This window comes from Marmota marmota, unplaced genomic scaffold, assembly GCF_001458135.2.
Source record: "Marmota marmota marmota unplaced genomic scaffold, marMar, whole genome shotgun sequence".
NCBI lineage: Eukaryota > Metazoa > Chordata > Mammalia > Rodentia > Sciuridae > Marmota > Marmota marmota.
The window spans coordinates 10,140,437-10,162,589 of record NW_026000168.1 but is presented as its reverse complement, the minus strand read 5'-3'; the positions used below and the strand labels follow the sequence as shown (position 1 = coordinate 10,162,589).

The window sequence follows — 22,153 nt, the reverse complement described above, 5'->3', positions numbered from 1 at the left end:
CCTGCCTTGTTTTGGTTGTTAGAGAACAGCGGTCCCTTGGAACCCTATCCATCTGATTCAGGTAGAAATGCCCTAGACGGATGGATGACAGCCTCTTAGAGATGAAAAGTATGTGGGAATCAGAAAGGAGACCAATCACATCAGAGCTGCAAATTCTAAAGCTGAGGCCAGCACAGGGGTTGTGTGTGTGTGTGTGTATGTGTGTGTGTGTCTGGCACCAGGGATTGAACCCAGGGCCACTTAACCACTGAGCCACATCCCCAGCCCCTTTTAAAAATATTTTATTTAGAGACAGGTTCTTGCTAAGTTGCTTAGGGTCTTGCCAAGTTGCTGAGGCTGGCTTTGAACTCAGGATCCTCCTGCCTCAACCTCCCAAGCCACTGGGATTAGAGGTGACCACAGGGATTTTAAAAAGGAAAAAAAATGAGGATTTTGTTGTGTAGTGCAGAAGTGCTAACACACATGCAAACACACACAGACTAAGGCAAGGTGGCTTTTATTTTCACAGAATGGATTGTGGGCTACAATGTGCTGCTTTCTTTGGACAACATCCCACTCCCCACTCTGCCTCTTAGGACAGCAAATCTCATATTTTATTCTGCATACTGATTACCTGGGCATCCTGTTAAAATTCAGGTTCTTTCTCAGTAGAACTAGGGTTGGGCTGAAGCTTCTGCATTTCTAACAAACTCTCAGTGCTAATGACACGTGACTGACCAGCAATGTCCTAGAGCATGTCAGCCTTCATTTTTAGGTGGATCATAGCCATAGAACTCAATCCCTTTGTGCTAAGGAGAGTTTGCAGTGTCAAGGGAACACAGGAAAGATTTTCATCAAATTGACCAAAGAAAACCAATAGTGCAGAACTGGAGGTAGCTAGAATGTGGCTGACAGTCACGCAAAGAATACTGCGGGTTTAGTGTTGAAGAAATCTAGGAGAGGTAACCTGTCAGACTGCCTTCTTTTATTTATTCATTTGTCTTTTGGGCTGGAAATATTGAACCCAGAGGTGCTTAACCATTGAGCCACATCCCCAGCCTTTTTCTTCTTCTTCTTTTTTTTAATCTTTCATTTTAAGTCAGGGTCTTGCTAAGTTGCTGAGGCTGGCTTTGTACACACAATCCTCCTGCCTCAGCCTCCGGAGCTGCCGGGAGGATAGGTGGCGTGTGCCACCATACCTGTCTTATCTCAGACTGCCTTCTCAGGTGGGGGTTTAAGTTTGTTTTGTAGTGGGAGCTGATGCTGGGCAGTTTGTGGCCATACAAAACCAGGCCTTTGACAGCTCTGTCCTCTGACTTCTGTAGGGAGGGAAGGATGGGAAAAGGATAGAGAGGCCTGGGTGGCATTAGGGAACCCCAGAGTCTGGCTATCTAAATAGACTACTGGTGGCACTGACGACTGCAGAAAATACTCATGGAATGGTTATAAATTAGCGCCCAAATCCCACCACCCCGGTTTACCTTCCAATAACCACATTTGTTTGCTTTTCATCAAAAGAGACTCAGCAATTGGGACTGTAGAGCTCTGATATTAGCTACCAGTCCCATGTTATCTACTAATGAATGACTCCAATCCACAGAAGAGAGAATAAATTTTCCTTCATTGTGTATGCTTGTCTGTGCCATCCTAATCTCAGACAGAGATGATGAAGGTCCAAACTACCTCATCCTGTGTTAGGAAGACACATGGAGAAATCTAGATGAGGATAAAGATTTTTTTTTTAAATGTTTTTTTTTTCTATATTTATTTTTTAGTTCTCAGCGGACACAACATCTTTGTTGGTATGTGGTGCTGATGATCGAACCCGGGCCACACGCATGCCAGGAGAGCGCGATACCGCTTGAGCCACATCCCCAGCCCGAGGATAAAGATTTTATTGAATGCAACTTTACCACTCAAAGAAACACAGAGAGCAGGGGAGTCTGATGTTTTGGCCACATCCAATTAAAGAAAATGTGAGGGGCTTCCTTCATTTATTTAATTGAAAACATTTCCTGAGTGTCTAATATCTACCAAATACATACTGTATGAACAAAAATTTCAAGGTCATACTCTCTTAGAAATTGCAATTTTATGACCTCGAAGCTATAAGTAACCTGAAGTAAGTTGTTACGTCATCACATTCTTTTCTCTTAGGGCAACTGTTTAATAAGTAAAAATTATTCAAAATCATCATTCTCTGCCTACAAACAAGGACATTTTAACTAGAAAATAATTTTTTCTCTTAAGTACTGAAACCAAGTTTATTCAGTCATTGTCAACAGCGTTAGTTTGTTCTTGTTGTTGTTGTACCAAGGATTGAACCCAGGGGTGTTCAAACACTGAACCACATCCCCAGCCCTTTTATATATATGTATATATATTTAATTACTTTTTGTAGTTGTAGATGGACAAAATGCCTTTATTTTTTATTTGTTTTTATGTGATGCTGAGGATTGAACCCAGTGCCTCACACATACTAGGCAAGCACTCTACTGAGCTATAACCCCAGCCTTTTAAAAATATTTTCCTAGTTGTCAGTGGACCTTATTTATTTATATGCAGTGCTGAGAACTGAACCCAGTGTCTCACACATGCTAGGCAAGTGCTCTACCACTGAGCCACAACCCCAGCACCCCCAGCCCTTTTAATTTATTTTGTGACAGGATCTTGCGAAGTTGCTTAGGGCCTTGCTACGTTGCTAAGGCTGGCCTTAAACTAGCAATTCTCCTGCCTCAGCCTCCAAAGTCTATGGGATTACAGGCATGTGCTACCACACCTGGCAATGGTGTTAGCATTCTTGATCAGCCCCCACTTCTTACTTAAAGATTTAGTTGGCTCATCTGTAATATAGAGTGACAGTAGTGTCTACTCAGAGAGCCATTGTGAAGGTAGAATTCAGTTTTTCATTTAACATACTGTTTACTGTGCCTAGCATATAAGAATGACTCAATTTATGTTGGTGACTACTGTTTATTTTTATTAATGTAATGCTACTAATTGCTTAGCCTGTCTGAGCATTTAGTCACATGGATGTAGTTTAGACATCAGTAGCATCAATAGACTTTTCTCTGCAAAATGTACTAAAGATGAACTTGGGTTCTAAGACTGGGTAAGTCTATATAAATTGTTAATTGCTGTTTGGGACCATCATCAAGGAAACAATTTAGGAGTCCTAACTTTTTGCCCAGAAAAAGGTAAAATTGACCCCCCCACACACATTTTTTTTAAATTCATGCATTATAGTTGTACATAAAGATGGGATTTGTTGTTACATATTCATACATGCACACAATATAACAACATAATTTGGTCAGTATCACGTCCCAGCATTTCTTTGACCTTTCCCAGCTTATGAGGTTGCCTAGAATAACTAATATTTTTTTTTAAAGTAAACAAGGAAATTTTAAGTTTTAGTTCAGGGCTATATGAAAATACATTATCCTGAGGAACTAAAAAGGTTTTTTTTGAGACAGGGTCTTGCTAAGTTGCTTAGGGTCTTACTAAGTTGCTGAGGCTAGCCTCAAACTTTCAATTCCTCCTGCCTCAGCCTCCCAAGCTGCTGTGATTATAGGGTGTACCATGTGCTTAGCTCAAACCCATTTTTGAAGTATTATTCCTTAGAGTCTTAGAAGAAAATGTATACATTTTTCGATTTAGCCTGTATAAAATCGTTTCACAAAGGCTCACGCAGTTCCAAGGAGGTGTTCAGAACTCTCTGAGCAATTCAGTGTTAAAATTTCTGAACAATTCAAACAATTACAGTTGACCAATGATTTAAAAAAAAAAAGCTGTTTGACAGATAAGCTAAGTTAATGAAGATGTCTGATCTAGTGGCCAGCTGTGCACATGGACTTTGCCTGGATGTACCTTTCAATACCATTTAGTACTAATAGGGATATACGATAAGGGTAGCAAAGAAAAATAGACGAGTCATGTTTAATCAAGCTCCATATCACAATGGCCCAACAGAGTATGAAACTTTGACCAATGGGCATTAAAAAATGTCATCTAGAACCACTCATTCTCATTGTAAAACAAAGTTAACTCTTTCTTTTCTTTTTTCCTCTCTGTCTTTCCTTCGATCTTCCCCTCCTTGCCCCCCACCACCTTCTCTTTCTTCCTGTGGTGTTGGGAATGGCACCTGGGGCCTTGCCCATGGTGGGCAAGCCCTTCACCACAGAGCCATGCCCTCTGCCCTATAGTTGCATGTGGGCACCTTCCCCTCTTCTTACCTGGCAGAAGGGAACGCTGGTGTCTCTCTTCCTATGAAGACACCAGTCCCATCATGACTTCATCTAACCCTAACCACCTGCCAAAGCCTCCCCCACCCTCCCCCCACCCTCCCACCACCCTCCCCCCAAAAACCCAAACAGCACCACACTGGGGGTTAGGGGTTTGACAATGGAATTGGAAGTGGAGAGGGTACGACTCAGCCCCTCACAAATGCCCCACTGCATTTAGGCCCCGTATTTGGTATTGGAGATACAAACATAACCCTCCATTCTCCTTCTCCTTGGGGGGAAGGTAGACAGTAAATAAGTAGACAAATAAAGAAGATTTCTTCATTCCTGGACATGATGGAACTGAGCAAGGTTCTGAGACAGACGAAATCTGGACAAGAGAAGTGAAGACTACGGCCTGTTTCAGGACCAGCTTTAAGACCAGTGTGATTCAAGAGTCACAATTATAGGGTGAGAGGCACAGGAAGAGACTGTAGTGGCACCCAAGGGCTGGATTATTTCTTTTTAAAATTTTTACTTATTTATTTATTTTTTTAATTACTGGAGATTGACCCAAAGGAACTGTCACTGAATTACGCTCCAGACCTTTTTATTTTGAAATCAAGAGTCTCACTACAATGCCCAAGCTGGCCTCACATTGTGATCCTCCTGCCACAGCCTCCCTAGTAGCTGGGATTACAGGTATGTGCCACCACACCTGGCTGGCATTTTCTTAGTGGTTAGTTAACACTTGGGTGGTGTTTGACAATGGTTACAGGTTAAGCTTAATTAGCTGGGTGAGGTGGTACACACCTGCAATCCTAGGAACTTGGGAGGCAAGACACAAAGATTGCAAATTTGAGGCCAGCTTCACCAGCTTAGTGAGATTTTCAGTTAACTTAGCAAAACCCTGTCTCAAAATAGAAAATAAAGAGTTGGGTTTGCAGCTCAGTGGTAGAGTGCCCCTGGGTTCAGTCCCCAGTACCAAAAATAAAACAAAAAAATAAGTTAAACTCAATCACCTTTAACACTGCATGGGGTTTGTTGATAGTTCAGCTTCCTCGATTCTTCTTGCCTACAGGAATGCCCTTTGAAGCCAAGACACCTCACTACCTATGACAATTTAGGAAGAGTCAGGGCAGATACTGTCACCTGCATGGGAGAAGTGACACCAAATCCATTCTCTACCTGAGGCAGGTTTTCATTCTTATATTAATAACAAATTCTTAGACTGTTGGACACCATACTGACATCAGCAGGGGGTGACTGGCCATGCGCAGTGGTGTGAGCAATTGAAAACAGAAGCTGTTGGCCTGGAAACCAGACCCTGCAGGGTGAGATGCAGAAAGGCTCTCTAGCAGGGAGGCAGAGCCACTCACGTGGGTGGGGATGAAAACCCACGCTGCTTGCCTCCCACATGACCAAACCAACCCTCACCAGCAGGCGTGGTCATCCCTCGCCCAAAACAGAGGAGAGGAGGTCTTTGTACACATCTCCAGGGTCATACCAACAACATTCTTAAAAGGTAGAAAAATGTGCTTCATGGAACTTTTGGGAAAATTCATGACCATGCCATCCCCAGGTGTTGAAGAACAGCATTCGATGTTCTCCTTACCCAGAGAGAAGTTCTGAGTCCACTCTGGGCCTCTGTGTGTTGCTATGAAAGGTTCCTAGAAAATAAGATCAAATGAAATGCAGGAGCAATGTATGGAATCGACAGTTGTGACCTTCCGGTATGCAGTTTGGAGGTTAAGGTTCAGTGACTTTAAGGACTTGGTATGTTGTATAGATCCCCAGGGAGTCAACCAGTTGATTATGGAAATGAGGAGTGTGTTGCAAAGCTAGTGGAACTGTGCAGTCTTCAAGGAGGGGAAGAATAACATTTCTTGCAAGGGTCTCATCTATGGAAATGCAAAGGTGGCAAAAGAGAAGGGATACTCGAAAAATGTAAGAGGGGCAAGAAGAATCCAGCATTTCACAGGACAAGGCAGACCTGGTGTCCACTTACCTGCCAGACGGAATCCTGAGAAACACAGAAAAGATCTTTTCAGCTCTTGGACCTGGAGTGTTAAGTTCCTGGTGCCAATTCTCAGGAAACCCCATGATTGCCCAGGGAGCGTGTAGATATTTAGTGAATATGGTGACCATTTTAATTCTGGAAATAGGAAATGGGTTCTTTTGGCTGTTTATTCTTTCGTGAATGGGGCGATGACATAGAACTATTTTAATATCTGTTGCTTATAACAGAGTCTAATTAGATCAACTACCAAACAAACAAAACTTTATTGATTTTTTTGGTCTTTATTTTTATTATTTTTCCCATATTTTTATCGGTGCATTACAGATGTACATAATGGTGGGATGCATTATAAAATATTTGTACATGTATACAATATAACAATATAATTTGGCCAATATCATTCAAAGCTTTGTTATATCATAGTACAGCATGTCACCTGAATGGACATGGTTATCACGCCAATGTAGTATTTAAAAGCCATATATTTTTACTATATTTATTTAGATTGTTTTTACCCTGAAGTATTTTCACTTCAAGAAAAAAGGAGGGGCCAAGACACTGAACCCCAGAGCATATTAAGTATCCCTGGACTGTGCCTCCATAAGCCCTTCACAATGATTCTTTTCATGGATTTAAAGAAACCAGAAGACAGAAAATGGGTGAGGGAAAGAAAGTGAGTTTGCAGAGTGTACACACTTTCTTGAACAGTTTGTTCTTTTTGCCCCACCCTGCTTTAGTCATTAACTCTTAAGATCAAACAGGACTTTATATTGGGAGGGACATTAATGAGGAGACTGTACAAATGGAAAATAGCCCCGACCTAAGCAGAACTTCCGGCTCAGCAAAGGGACTCTAGACAGAGGCTGGGGCCTCCCTGATTCCTATCAGTTGCTTCTTTGCCTCTTCTGGCTTCTCTTCTGTTCATTCATTCATTTGTTTGTTCTTCATTCATTCAACTTCTGGGTGCCAAACACCAGCCTAGTTGCTAGGGAACCCTCTGCTGACTTTCTCAGGCTCTCCCTGGTTTTCAAGAATAAAGGGGGTCGAGCTTTGAGCAGCTCCTTCTGGTGTGGGAAACAGACAAGTTCCACTTGGGCTTGCTTTCCTTGAACGGGTCTAATGGGCAGCCTCACCTGCTCAGAACACCAGCTAGGTCCCATAGCCTTTGGCCAGACCTTCGTGGAAGGCTCTGCCTCAGGGGCAGAGCCAGAAAGGGACACCACTCCAGAACCACTGTGAAATGAGAAAAGAGGATTTAGAAGCCAGCATCATGGTGCACACCTATCATCCCAGTGGCTCAGGCAGCAGGATCACAAGTTCAAGGACAGCCTCTGCAGCTTAGCAAGGCCCTGAGCAACTTAGTAAGAGCCTGTCTCTAATTAAAAAAAAATAAATTAAAAGGGCTGGGGTGTGTACCTGGGTTCAATCTCTGGTACACCCTCACTCAAAAAAAAAAAAAAAAAAAGATTCAGAAATGTAGCTACATATTGCAGAATGCTCCCCAAATCATGTATTTGGAACATTAGTTTCCTTAATGGTATGAGGTATTCTTTCTGGTCAGAGTCTGGGAGCAGGCAAGTGACATACTTAAGGTACAATTTTTTTGTATGTGTGGTACCGGAGATTGAACCCAGGGGGCTTTTATCACTGTGCTATACCCCCAGCCTGATTGATTGATTGATTGATTGGAGACAGGGTCTCACTAAGTTTCCTGTGCTGGCTTCAGATTTGCCATCCTCCTGCCAGCCTCCGAAGAAGCTTGGATTACAGGTTTGTACCATCATACCTGGCTATTGGGGTACTTTTTTTTTTTTGGTAGTGAGTTTTGAATCCCTGGTCACTTTACCACCAAGCTACTTTGCAGGTCCTCGTTTTATTTTTTATTTTTTTGTTTTGAGACATGTCCTTGTTAAGTTGCTGCAGGTCTCACTAAATTGCTGAGTCTGGCAATCGTCCTATCTCATCTTCTCCAGTGGCTAACATGCTCAGCTGTTAGGGTACAAATATGACTTGGTCTCAAGAGTTTACAAATGTTTTGCAAGTGGATATTTTCTTAAATAGGGGGCCCTGTAGGTCTCATTTGCCTTATTCTAGTTCTGGCTCTGGCCTCTGTTCCCTCCAATCCTGCCCTAAAGAGTCAAATAAATTTGGAAAATGATGTTTACCATCTATGGTAGATTACTAAATGCCCCACCTGCATCTTCTGGTTCATGCACTGTGCACATGCAGTCCAGTAAAGACTCTGAGAATTCCTGAAGTAAAGAAATTCTAAGACTCTATTTAATCCTGCATATCCCACATGGATTAGATTGTCAAATTCTTTTTTTTAAAGTTTTATTTATTTATATGTGACAGTGGAATGCATTGCAATTCTTATTACACACATAGAGCACAATTTTTCATATCTCTGGTTGTATACACAGTATATTCACACCAATTCGTGTTTTCTTACAAGTATTTTGGATAATAATGTTCATCATATTCCACCATCATTAATAACCCCATGCCCCCTCCCTTCCCCTCCAACCCCTCTGCCCTACCTAGAGTTTATCTATTCCTCCCATACTCCCGCTCCCTATTCCACTATTAATCAGCCTCCTAATATCAAAGAAAACATTCAGCATTTTTTTGGGGGGGATTGGCTAACTTCACTTAGCATTATCTTCTCTAACTCCATCCATTTCCCTGCAAATGCCATGATTTTATTCTCTTTTATTGCTGAGTAATATTCCATTGTGTATATATATGCCACATTTTTTTTTATTCATTCCTCTACTGAAGGGCATCTAGGTTGGTTCCACAGTTTAGCTATTGTGAATTGTGCTGCTATAAACATTGATGTGGCTGTGTCCCTGAGCACTAATCTCTAAGGTATATAAAGAACTCAAAAAGCTAAACACCAAAAAAACAAATAACCCAGTCAATAAATTGGTCAAGGACCTGAAGAGACACTTCTCAGAAGATGATGTACAATCAACAAATACATGAAAAATGTTCATCATCACTAGCAATTAGAGAAATTCAAATCAAAACCACTCTAAGATTTCATCTCACTCCACTCAGAATGGCAGCTATTATGCATACAAAATAAGTGTTGGTGAGGATGTGGGGGAAAAGGCACACTCATACATTGCTGATGGGGCTGCAAATTGGCACAGACAATATGGAAAGCAGTATGGAGATTTCTTGGAAAATTGGGAATGGAACCACCATTTGACCCAGCTATCCCTCTACTTGGTCTATACCCCAAGGTCTTAAAAACAGCATATTACAGGGACACAGGGACACAGCCACATCAATGTTTACAGCAACACAATTCACAATAGCTAAACCTAGATGCCCTTCAATAGATGAATGGGAAAATTATAAAATTTTCTTTTTAAAGAAATACTTATTAATGTCTCCTGAGACAGTCATAAATGCCAGATGGGAAATACCCCAGGATATTTATCTATGGAATATACTCTTTATTTTGAAAAGTTTTCTTAGCTGCAAAATAGTTGGTTAATCAGCTTTGAGTTACTGTGACAAAATATCTGAGCAAATCAATTTAGTAGGAGGAAAGATTTATTTCGGCTCATAGCTTCAGAGGTTTCAGTCCATGGTCACTTGGACCTGTGGCCTTTGAGCCTGTGGCAAGGCAGCACACCAGGGCAGGAGTGTGTAACGGAGGAAGGTATTCACTGCATGGTGGACAGAAGTGAAAAGAGAGAACAGGGGCCAGGGTCCCCAGATCCCCTTCAGGACATGTCCCCAAATGATCCAACTTCCTTTCACTAGGTTCCACTTCCTAAAGGTTCTACCATGTCTAATAGCACCACAGGTGGGTTACGAGGCCTCTGATAGGGGTCTTTGGGGGGTATTTCAGATGCATGTGATAGCTAATAGCTATTTTCTTTGCTGGGTATAGATTCATTTGCAAATGGCACTAAATCCTTGGCATCTGAATAAGGAAAGGACTTGGATGTTGTTCATGCCTGTTATCTTCTAACTTACTGGTTCAGTGATTTAGCCAGCCCTGAGTAAGCACTTACTATGTGCTAGGAATGCAAAGATGAGTAAACTGGAATCTATGGAGTCTCACTCCGAGGGGCTCAGGAAGAGCAGAGACTTGCACAAGTCTAAGCCCAATTGCAGTTTGATAACTACTGCAAATGAATGTCAAAACTCTCCTTAGGTCATCCTTCCAAACCAAATTAGTTGCACCTTACAAAGAAGAGTTATTTGTGATATTTTAAAATCCTTTCTATAACATCTGGCAGGGACTATGCACATACTAGATGTGCAATATTTGTCAAATAAATGGCATACGAGGGGAAATCTTGCAACTTAATTGATGCATATTAATAATCACTTGCAAAAACACGTTAAAAAAAGAAAATCCCAAGGAGAACATTTGCCTGTGGCCCTGGGTTTGAACCTCAGAACTGGGGATGGGATGAAACCCAAAGATTGTACTAACCCCCCTAAGTTTGGTTCCCCATCTGTGGAATAAGGATAACAGTCCTACTTTCTCAGGGTTCTTAGAGGGTTAAATAAGAATGTACCTCAAGCAGTTATTACGTCCCCTGGCATGTAGCAGGTAGCCAGTGAACGATAGTCACAATGACTACAATACACTATGCTTTTTATCCACAAGGTTACTATAAATGGCACACTCTGATTTGACAAAAAGGTCACGTAGAGCTTTTTTCGGCTCCATCAAATGTTCTCTTGCTGGCTGAGAACACAGTTCTGAAAGGTTGGGCGAACACATGGGCTTTTACAAGAGAGCTGGGTAAAGACCTTGTAAGATTAGTGGAATGGCCTTCTCCTCCCCACTAATCTCAACGCACCCTGTGAAACCGATCGGAGCCACATTTACCTTGATACCTCTGCCTGCCCCTGCGCTGTTTCCTAAACCACAAGAGGCAGACATATTTCCTGGGTGACTTGTTAAGCACACTGAATCTCTTGCAAAAATCTCTGGGGACTGGGCCCAGAGAGCGGCATTTTTTGACTTTGGGGACATTTTAGGCAGCCAGTGTGACGTCGGAAAGCACTCTGCTATGGCACTTGGCTCGATGTCTTAGAGTTGACCTTCCATGTTTATGGAAAGAATGAATGACGGAAGAGAAGGCAGGGCCTTGAGCAGACATTTGGCAGAGGGCTTCATGCACACACGCATCTACACCATGGCCTACCAAGTGAAGTTCAGTCTGTGACATAAGATGGTGCCGTCACTTAGAACCAGGGGACCAGGAGCCAGAGATCTCTTAAAGGAGCTGACACCGAGGACCTGTGAAGCAAAGCGGACTGCTTCTCTTTTTGCCGGCAGTCGCCAGGCAGAACAGCACAGCTGCTCACTGTAATAATTTGGATTCTTGGTTGCTGGTTACAGACAGCTCCAGGTTTGCATCATTCTGCCCGGAGGATCCCAGGGGAAAGTAAGAGCATCCATAAATAAGTCAAATACCTCCCGGCAGCCATAAATAAAACAGGAGGGTAGGAGCCTGATTGGTCCAGCCTGGGCCTCCTGCCCTTCTGGGGGCTGAGCACTGTGACCAGGGAGTAGGGGACATTGTTGGCCCGTCGTGTGTTACTTGTCCATCCTTTGGCCAGGAGGCAGAGTCTCATGATTGGCAACCACAGCAAACACCCATCGAGTGAGAGGAGGTAGTTCCTTGAGGTATGGTTGCTACTGCCAGAGAAGTGGGTCTGCTCCAGCCCTGCCCCTGACCTGCTCTAACCAACCTGGGCAGCTGGCCAGCCTTGAAGGCATGCATCCTTTGTCCAAGAACAGAGCTTCTCATGCCTCCTCGTTAAAGCACCTTTCATCTTGAAATAGCTTTGAAGATAATAAGTTTTTATTTCCTGTGACTCGAGGATCATAACTCAAAGTAGCCATAGTCAGTCTAAACATCTCCTTTACCCTCTTCCTCTTCTTTTTTATCAGTATTGGGGGTTCTATCAGGAGCCTACTACCTCTGAGCTACATCCCCAGCCCTTTTTATTTTTTGCAAAGTCATTGAGGCTGGCCTCAAACTTTTGATCCTCCTGCCTCGGCCTCCTGAGTTGCTGGGATTCACTGGAATTACAGGTGTACACTACCACATCCCGCTCCATCTAAACTTCTTTTAGAAGTTTCTTGTTTTAAATGAAAAACATTTTATGAATTCTGTAGTATCCATTTAGTGTTATAATAATGCTTTTCCCTCTATGTTTATTTTGGAAAAACTTCAAGCCTATAGAAAATTGAAAATAAAATTGTACCAGCAATACTCATTACCCTTCAGAGTCAACAGTCAGCATTTTACCATATTTACTTTCTTTCTCTCTTCCAAATGTGTATGAGTGTATAAATATTTATATATACGATAGGAATATATATATATATATATATATATATATATATATATATGAAGAATCACACAAAACATACATATTTACTTTTATATATATATGTACTTTATGCATATATATGTATACATATATATGAAGAAATACACAAAACACATATTTACTTTTTTTTAAAAGAAAACTTTCCCCCATAGCTTTATTGAGGTAAAATTAAAATACAAAAAAATGCACATATTTGAAATATGCTGTTTGATCCATTTTTATATGTATACAAACAATACAATCAATATAAAATCAGCTATGCATCACCAAACAATATAAAAAACATTTCCATTACTTTTTTTAAATTTGAAGTCATGCAGTGTTTCCTGCATGATTTATTACATTTGAAGTCAATCACCTTAAGATTATAGAACCCACCCCCACATCAAGTATTTCAAAATTAAATGGCGCACTTACATCTCTGAGGTCAGGCTCAGGAGCACCCAGTAATTTTACTTTCTAAACCAGTTAAGAGTTAATTGTAGGACTGATGATAATGCACCCCTTAATATTCCAGCATGTATTTTGAGATAGCCATGTTGGTTCTTGCAGGTGTCCTTACTGTCCTTTTTTCTTTCTCTGCGATTGGGCCCTAAACCCAGGGCTTCATGCATACTAGGCAAGTGCTTGACCACTGAGCTACATCCCCAGCCATTTTTATTTTATTTTTGAGGTAGGGTCTTGCTGAGTCACCCAGGCTGACCTTGAACTTGTGATTCTCCTGCCTCAGCCTCCCCAGTCTCTTAGGTTACAAGCATATACTTCTATGCCTTGCCTCCAGCATATATTTTTGAAGAACAAGGACATTTTCCCACACACCCACAACATAATTAACAAAGCCAACGTTTTCAACAATAATGTAATATCATTCTCTAACATATAGCCCCTACTCAGATTTTCCCACGTCAGTAGGTCTTTGATGGTGTATGTGTTTTTTCCTCCTGCTCTTTTATTCATAGGTTGCATTTAGTTGTCTTATTTCTTTATTTCTTCTCTCTTGGTCTTCCATACCACTGATATTTTTGGAGCCCAAGTTCCAGTTGTTTTGCCAAATGTGCCTTTATTTGGAACTCAGTGATTCTTTCCTTGTGATTAGCACCAACATCTTTGGCTGGAATGCTCCGTACTCCTCAGTGCTTCCCCCGGGGGCACATGATATCAGTGTGCATGATCGTTTGGAGATGTTAGCTTTGATCACTTGGTTAGGACTGTGCTTGCCAAGCCCACCAATAACGCAGTACGTTTTTCTTGTATAATTAATAAGAAATCTGCATGAGATCCTGTGAAAATTCTGTTGTCTCAAACCTTCTGCCCAATGGTGATTTTTGCTTGAATCAGTTATTACTGTGGTGGTTGTAAAATGGTGATTTTCTATCATTTATTCTGCATTTATTCATTGGTAGTCTATTTAAAAAAAGCTTTCCCCAACATTTGCAATTTTAGTAACAATTAGCAACAATAACCCAACACACTGTAATATATTCCTGTCTATTCATTTTGGTGTTCATATTGACCAAAATGTGGCCAAGGGCCCTTGCAGATTGGCACCCCTGTCCTTTTGAGATAGCCATGTTGGTTCTTGCAGGTGTCCTTACTGTCTGAAGATGTTCCAGACTTATCCTGGTACCATCATCATCCCAAACCCTGGAATTACACATTTGTTCAGGGAGCCTTGATTCTTTTTCATAGAGAATGGTATCTGGATACCAAGTGCTCTGTGTCTTTAAAATCTCACGTGTTGGAAACCTAATCCCTAAAGCCACATGCTGATGTTATTTGGAGGTAAGGTTTTTGGGAGGTACTCAGGATTAGATGAGGCCAGGGAGTGGAGCCCCCCTGAAGGCATTAATGGCTTTATAAGCAGAGGAAGAGAAACCTGAGCTAGCAGACTCGTGCTGACTCACTATGGGACACCCTCTGCCATTTGTGATTCAGCCAGACAGCCCTCACCAGCACCATGCTCTTGCACTTCTCAGCTCCAGAACCAGGAGCTAAATAAACCTCTTTTCTTTATAAATTACTGGCTCTCAAATATTTTTGTCATAGCAACAGAAACAGAGTAAGACACCAAGGTATAGGTGGTGGGTGTGCTCATTACTGTTGGAATGATGCTGCTCCCAAGCTATATCAGAAGACAGGATTAGGGAATAGATGTATATATGTACACACACACACAGAGATATATCTACAGCTACTCTATGTTAGAAACTATGAATTTGTATTGATTGCTACCATTCTAATCCAAAACCTCAGGATTCGTTCTATTTTTCTCCCTTTCCATATTTGCAGTTCAGTACTTCAACAGTAAGAAAATAAAAGAAGATAAAAATCAGTTTTGAAGACTGTATCTTCAGGGATCATTCCTTACCAGAGTAGTTTCTCAGAATGCAAAGAGCACAGTGAGCCTGAGGAGGGGGTGCAGTGTTCGCTCTCCAGGATGAAGCCTGCTCTTGGTGTTGCTTTGCTGCAGCTGCCATTTGTCACTGATGATTGTTCTTTCCTTCCTTTTTCGGGAGCAAGAAGAGGAGGGTGCTGCCTGAGTGGTCTCTGTGGGAAAAGAAAAAAAGGAAAGAATTAATTTTTGCAAGCATTGTATTATGTGCACAGAATGGAATTCTCCTTGGTAATAAAAAATGAAGGAGCTAATGCTCAACACACGACATAGGTGAGCCCTAAAAATTACGTTGAGCCAAAGAATTGGACGCACGAAATAATCAGCTACACATCTCCAAACAGTTCCTTTATACAAAGTCCAAGGACAAGTCAAACTAACCTGTGATATTAGAGCTCAGAAAGTGTCTGCTTGTGGAGCAGCTGGAGCTGGAAAGGAGCATACTGGGATTTCCTGGAGTGGTGGAAATGTTCTAGATCTTGTCTCCAGGGTGGTTACACAGAGGTATTTGTCAAAATTCATTAAACCAAACATTTAAGATCTGTACATTTTATTATGTACAAACTGTATCTTAATAAAAGAAACACATAAAAATATATAAAAGACTTAAAAGTTATTAAGCTTCACTCATAATAAGAGAAAGCAAATTAAAACTTCACTAAGATACCAGTGTAGCTATTAAATAGGGGAAAAAAAAATCAAAAGCCTGACAACATATACCGTGGGTCAGACATTCTCATTTGCTGGTGGGAATGCAAGAGAGAACAGTCCCAATGGAGGGGAATTTGATACCATCTAAAAATAGCTACTTTTACCCTTTGTGCCCCCAACCTCACTTCTGGGAATTTATCCTGAGTATATAGTCTTATGCTGGATTTCCATGCACACTTAGGTCTATTTCTGGACTTCCTATTCTTTCCTACTAGACTTGTCTATTTATGTTTCAGCACTACACAGTTTTAATTATAGAGCCTTTAAAATATGTTTTAATGTTTTTAAAAATGAATTTATTAGTTCTAATCAGTCATACATGACAGTATAAAGCTCTTTGATTCATTGTACACAAATGGGACAGCATTTTTCACTTCTCTGACTTGGCATGAAGTAGATTCACACCCTTTGTGCAATCATACATGTACCTAGGGTAATGATGTCTGTCTCATTCCACATCTTTCCTACCTCTTTGCCCCCTCCCCCTACCTTTGCCCCATCCAAAGTTCTTCCTCTTATCCCATGCCCCCCTCCCCCATATGGACCAGCATCCACTTATCGGAGAAAACATTTGGCCCCTGGTTTTTTGAGATTGGCTTATTTCATTTAGCATGATATTCTCCAACTCCATCCATTTACCTGCAACTGCCATAATTTTATTCCCTTCTTTTTAAAATACTTTTTAGTTGTAGATGGACACATATCTTTATTTTATTTATTTATTTTTATGTGGTGCTGAGGATCGAATCCAGTGCCTCATGCGTGTGAGGCAAGTACTCTACCACTGAGCCACAACCCCAGCCCTATTTAATTCTCTTTTAATGCTGAGTAATATTCCATTGTGTATATGTACCATAGTTTCTTGATCCATTCATCATGAAAGGCATCTAGGTTGCTTCCACAGTTTAACAATTGTGAATTGTGCTGCTATAAACATTGAAGTGGCTGCATTACTGTAGTATGCTGTTTTTAAGTCTTTAGAGTATAGACCAAGGAGTGGGATAGCTGGGTCAAATGATGGTTCCATTCTAAGTTTTCTAAGGAATCTCCATACTGCTTTCCAGATTGGTTGCACTAATTTGCAGTCCCACCAGCAATGTATGAGTGTGCCTTTTTCCCTACATCTTCATCAACACTAATTGTTGTTTGTATTCTTGATAACTGTCATTCTGACTGGAATGAGATGAAATCTTAGAGTGGTTTTGATTTGCATTTCTCTAATTGCTAGAGATGTTGAACATTTTTTCATGCACTTGTTGATCTATTGTATATCTTCTTCTGAGAAGTGTCTGTTCAGCTCCTTAGCCCATTTATTGATTGGGTTGTTTGTTTTGTTGATGTTAAGTTTTTTGAGTTCTTTATATATCCTGGAGATAAGGGCTCTATCTGACATATGTGTGGCAAAAATTTACTCCCATTCTCTAGGCTCTTTCTTCACCTCATTGATTATTTCCTATGCTGAGAAGAAGCTTTTTAGTTGGAATCCATCCCATTTATTGATTGATGATTTTATTTCTTGCACTTTAGTTTTCTTGTTAAGGAAGTCGGGGCCTAATCTGCCTCTATTAGGCACAGGGTTTCTGGTCTAATTCCTAGGTCCTTGATCCACTTTGAGTTTTGTGCGTGGTGAGAGAGAGGGGTTTAGTTTCATTTTGCTGCCTATGGTTTTCCAGTTTTCCCAGCACCATTTGTTGATGAGGCTATCTTTTTCTCCAATGTGTGGTTTTGGCGCCTTTGTCTAGTGTGAGATAACTGTATTTACGTGGGTTTGTCTCTGTGTCTTTTCTGTACCATTGGTTTGTTTTAATGTTTATCAAGGTTAATTTTCCTCTCTTTGCCTTTCTTTCTTTGCTTTTTCTGCCTATTCTTGTGTGCTTTATTTTTTTAAAATGCAGTGTATTTGAAGGTTAGAATCAACTTTTCTAGATATAGAAACATAAGAGTGCCTTTTGCATATTGAAACTACAGTAAATTTATAATTTAGGGATAAGTGACATCTTTACGATGGTCCTACTTTCCAAAAACAGGGTATCTTTCCATCAAGTCTCCCCTTACATTTTTTTATGAAATCTAAAGATTTTCTCATGTAGTCTTTGCACATTTTTTTATTAGTACCTAAGTATTTCGTCTTTATTGTTCCTGTTGTAAATGTAGTTTTTGCTTTTATTACCCCTTCTGTTTATGTTTTGTATGAGGCTGTTGACTTCTGTTACTTTTATATCCTGCTCTATTATTGAATTATTTTATTGTTTTAGTCTTACCATTTACCCTCTTGTGTTTTGAATGCATGGTCTCATAGCATCGGTAAGGAAAGCTAATTTTACTTCTTCTTTTCTTATTCTTGTGCTTCAAATCACTTCCACTTGTCTAATTGCTTTGGCTGATATGTCCAATATGGTGTTAAGTAGGAGGAGAGATAGTTGGCATCCTTTCCATATCATCTGACTTTAGTGGTAATTTCTCTAGTTTAAAAAAATAAAATAAAAAAGCAGCTTTTGGATGTAGGGTTTTTGTTTTGTTTTGTGCCAGGAATTGAACCCAGGGGCGCTTATTCACTGAAGCACATCCTTAGCCATTTCTATTTTTTATTTTGAACAGAGTCTTGCTAAGTTGCTTAGGGTCTCACTAAATTGCTAAGGCTGGCCTCAAATTTGTGATCCTCCAGCCCCAGCCTCCTGGGTTACTGGGATTACCGGTGTGTGCCACCATTCCCAGCAGCATTTTTCTTTTAAATGTGCTGGGAAACATGAGCACCCATGTCTGAAAGAATTTGTTAGGCATGCAGGGCTTTGAAGTTTTCTCATCTGATTTATATTTGATTGGTTCTTTATTTATATTTATTTATTTATATTTATTTATATTTGATTGGTTCTCTCCTTCCCTCCATTTTACTCTAGCTACCACAAGTGAGAGAAAACATTCGACCTTCGGGTTTCTGATTGACTATTTTCACTTAGCATGATATTGTTCATTTCTATCCATTTACTGGTAAATGTCATAATTTCATTCTTTTTAATGGATGAGTAGGACTCCATTGTATGTATATACCACAATTTTTAATCCATTCATCTACTGATGGCATCTGGGTTGGTTCCATAATTTAGCTATTGTGAATTGTACTGTTATAAACGTGGGCATGCCTGTATTGCTATAGTACAATGACTTTAATTCTTCAGGATAAATACCAAGGAGTGAGTGGTCTAGCTGGGTCATGTGGTAGTTCCATGCCTAGTCTTTTGAGGAACCTCCATATTGATTTCCTTAATAGTTATACTAATTTACAGTCCTATCGATAGTGTAAGAATGTTCCTTTTTCTCCATATCCTCTCTAGCATTTATTATTATTTGTATTCTTGGTGACTACCATTCTGACTGGTATGAGATAAAATATCCATGTGTTTTTTTTAAACATATATTTTAGTTGTAAATGGACCTTTATTTTATTTATTTATGTGTGGTTCTTAGTCTTGAACTCAGGGCCTCACACATGCTAGGCCAGTGCTCTACCACCGAGCCACAGCCCCAGTCCCTCAGTGTGGTTTTGATCTACATTTCCCTTATTTCTAATGATGTTGAACATTTTTTCATATATTTGTTTTGCCAGTAAAGTATTATTAGAACTCAGGTATTCATATTCATTTATATAGTAATTATGGTTGGTTTCTTACATTTGTTAAATTGAATGGTCATGAGAGAGACTTTATGGCTCACAAAGCTTAACATATTTACCATTTGACCTTTTTTGTTTATTTTTTCTTGCAGTAATGGGAATTGAACCTAGGGTCTCCCACATGCTAGGCAAGCCCTGAGCTACATCCCCAGCTCCTTTTTAAAAATGTTTATCTTTGAGATAGGGTCTTGCTAAGTTGTCCAAGCTGGACTTGAACTTGTGATCCTCATGCCTTAGCCTCCTGAGTCACTGAGATTACATGTGTGCGCTACTGACTCCTTTTGGAAATTCTGCCCAATGCCTTTGTTAGAGTTCCTCAGAATTCTTTCTTAGATTTCAGTTAGCATTCAGCTGATCTGTCTTTTTTTTTTCCTTTGTTCTAATTAGTTATACATGACAGTGGAATGCATTTAACACAGTATATAGAAGTGGGGTCTAACTTCTCATTCTTCTGGTTGTACGTGATGTAGCATTACACCAGCCACATAATCATATATACACATAGGGTAATAATGTCCGATTCATTCTACTATCCTTCCTATCCCATACCCCCTCCCCCAGAGGATCTGTTTTGATCCTGCTAATTTCCAGGCACTGTTCTAGGTCCGTAGGATATATTAATGTAGAAAACAGATAAAGAAAATCATGCCTGCTCTTTGAGAAAAGTATAAATATACATATAACAACATGAAATTATTATAAAAGCTAGAAGCTCATAAATGATTTAGAAAATTATTAAAATAGAGTAGGGGGTAGCTTGAGGGAGAGGGAGAGTTTAAAGAAATATGCTCAGAATAGGGCTTTTTGAGATGGTGATATCTGAATAGAGCCTTAAAAAAGATAAGGCAGCAGACATGTGGACATCTAGAGGAAGAGCTTTTCAGGCAGAAAGAATGGCAGTTTGAAGACCCGATGGCAAGGATCCTGTCTGCAAAGCTGGAGAACCAGAAGAATGGAGGTCCTGTGGTGGGATGGAGTAGGGGTGGAGTGAACAGCAGGACTGAGGGCTCTGGATGCTGTCAGGCCTCGTGTGACCCAGTGGGAGGCCCTGGGAGTAAGTCAGACCAAGAGGGCACCAGTGGAAAGGAAGAGGAGTGATCATCTCTGTTAGGAACTTGTGCTCCGTGGCTGTAGTTACCACTCAGGTAACCACACCCTCCAGTTTGTTCTTTCCAGCCCAGATCTCTCTCCAGAGTTCCAGACATATGTATCTAAACTCCTGCCATTCCTCCTCTCTTTTAATGTTCCATATGCACTTCAGCCTCTTCTTAATTTTTTTAGGTGGACACAATATCATTATTTTACATTTATGTGGTGCTGAGGATCCAACCCAGTGCCTCATGTATGCTAGGTGAGCCCTCTACCACTGAGCCACAACCCCAACCCCCTTAGAAAACTTTTTCTCCTCCCATGTTACCTTTATGCCACTATGAAAGCCAGGCAGCCACATCTTCCTATTAAGGTGTTATCTTAAAAAAGCCACTGTCAACACATAGGTTAGTGGACACTCTATTGACCCATAAACACTCCCCCGACCTTAGCTCACCATGATGGTTTAATTTATTAGATTTTCTGTTTATAATGGTAGCTTAATGGATTGGGCATGGGATAAGGTAGGTTTCAGTTGGGGCAGGATGATGAAATGCTACCTTAGGACACAGCTCAGAGCAGGTTGCCACATGGGTGGGGCACTGGAATCCCTGAGAATAGACAAGGGGAATCATAGACTGAATTCCTTTCATTTTGTAGTTTTGTCCAATAGGGATTGCCATTGGGCCATATAATTTTGAGATGGTCACTTTTGTTAAAAATGGTAAAATTATCATGTAGCTTGTATGCAAAAATTAAGGCTCTCTCTATATTTCAGAATCTTAATATGGAACTTCAATTTTCTTACATCAGGATTTTTTTTTTTTTTTTTGGCACCAGGGATTAAACCCAGGGGACTGAACCACCAAGCCACATCCCCAGCCCTTTTTATTTTTTATTTGAGACAGGGTCTTGCTAACTTGCTTAGGGCATTGCTAAATTGCTGAGGCTAGCCTTGAACTTGTGATCCTCCTGCCACAGTCTCCTGAGACCCTAGGATTACAGGTGTGTACCACCATGCCTGGCTTCCAGGGATTTTTTGTCTGTCCAGACCCATTATAATTCAGGGATTTATTATTCATTTATTTTTTTAACTTGTAGCAAAGGAGCTACTTTGCTCTGGAAACTATTTAGTCAGAAGTATGTGTAATTTCTTTTTCCATGATCCTTGTTTTTTCATCATTTTTGTGCAAAGGAACTTAAGAAATATCTTTGTCTTTTGTATCTAATTCTTCCAAGTGTTTAAAAAAATAATAATAAATACAAGGGAAATAAGTTCTCCTGTATTATATTTTTACATTATACTTCTATGTGGGAAAGAGTCTTGTAAAAATCATTAATGTGAAACTAACTAGGGCAGTGAGAGCTATTATTTTTTATTAGAATATTAACTTCAAAATAAATGTTTAGATGCAAGGTTAACATAGTTAAAAATGCAATTAAGTCTGATTCCTTGACACTTGAAAGCTCTTTATATTTATATTTATATTTATCATTTATTCAATAAATATTTATCAAAGGCTCACTCTGTACCACCAAGTATGCTTGTGCTCAGGGTGAACATAAACCAAGACAAGAAGCCACCATGGGGCTTGGTACTAGTGGGGAAGGCAGACAATAAATATGTAAAAAATAATTACTGTTTGCAATAAGTGCTGGGAAGGAAATGAACACAGCAGCAGAGACAG

The 22,153-nt window shown here is 40.3% G+C and overlaps 1 protein-coding gene and 1 non-coding gene across 11 annotated transcripts in view; one reads left to right on the top strand and one right to left on the bottom strand.

Annotated features, from left to right (window-relative positions):
- The first annotated feature begins 14,941 nt into the window (after positions 1–14,941).
- LOC125611763 lies at positions 14,942–15,148 on the top strand. The gene has a single exon (XR_007342017.1). It is a non-coding gene; the product is annotated as a small nucleolar RNA U3 (small nucleolar RNA).
- Positions 14,953–22,153, bottom strand: part of Itpr1 (inositol 1,4,5-trisphosphate receptor type 1) — a 389,291-nt gene continuing 382,090 nt past the window's right edge. For all 10 annotated transcript variants that reach the window (XM_048787037.1, XM_048787038.1, XM_048787047.1 and 7 more), the window contains one exon: positions 14,953–15,150. In XM_048787037.1, coding sequence (XP_048642994.1) covers positions 14,968–15,150 — 183 coding nt within the window. In that variant the 3' untranslated portion in view covers positions 14,953–14,967. The remainder of the gene's footprint in view (positions 15,151–22,153) is intronic.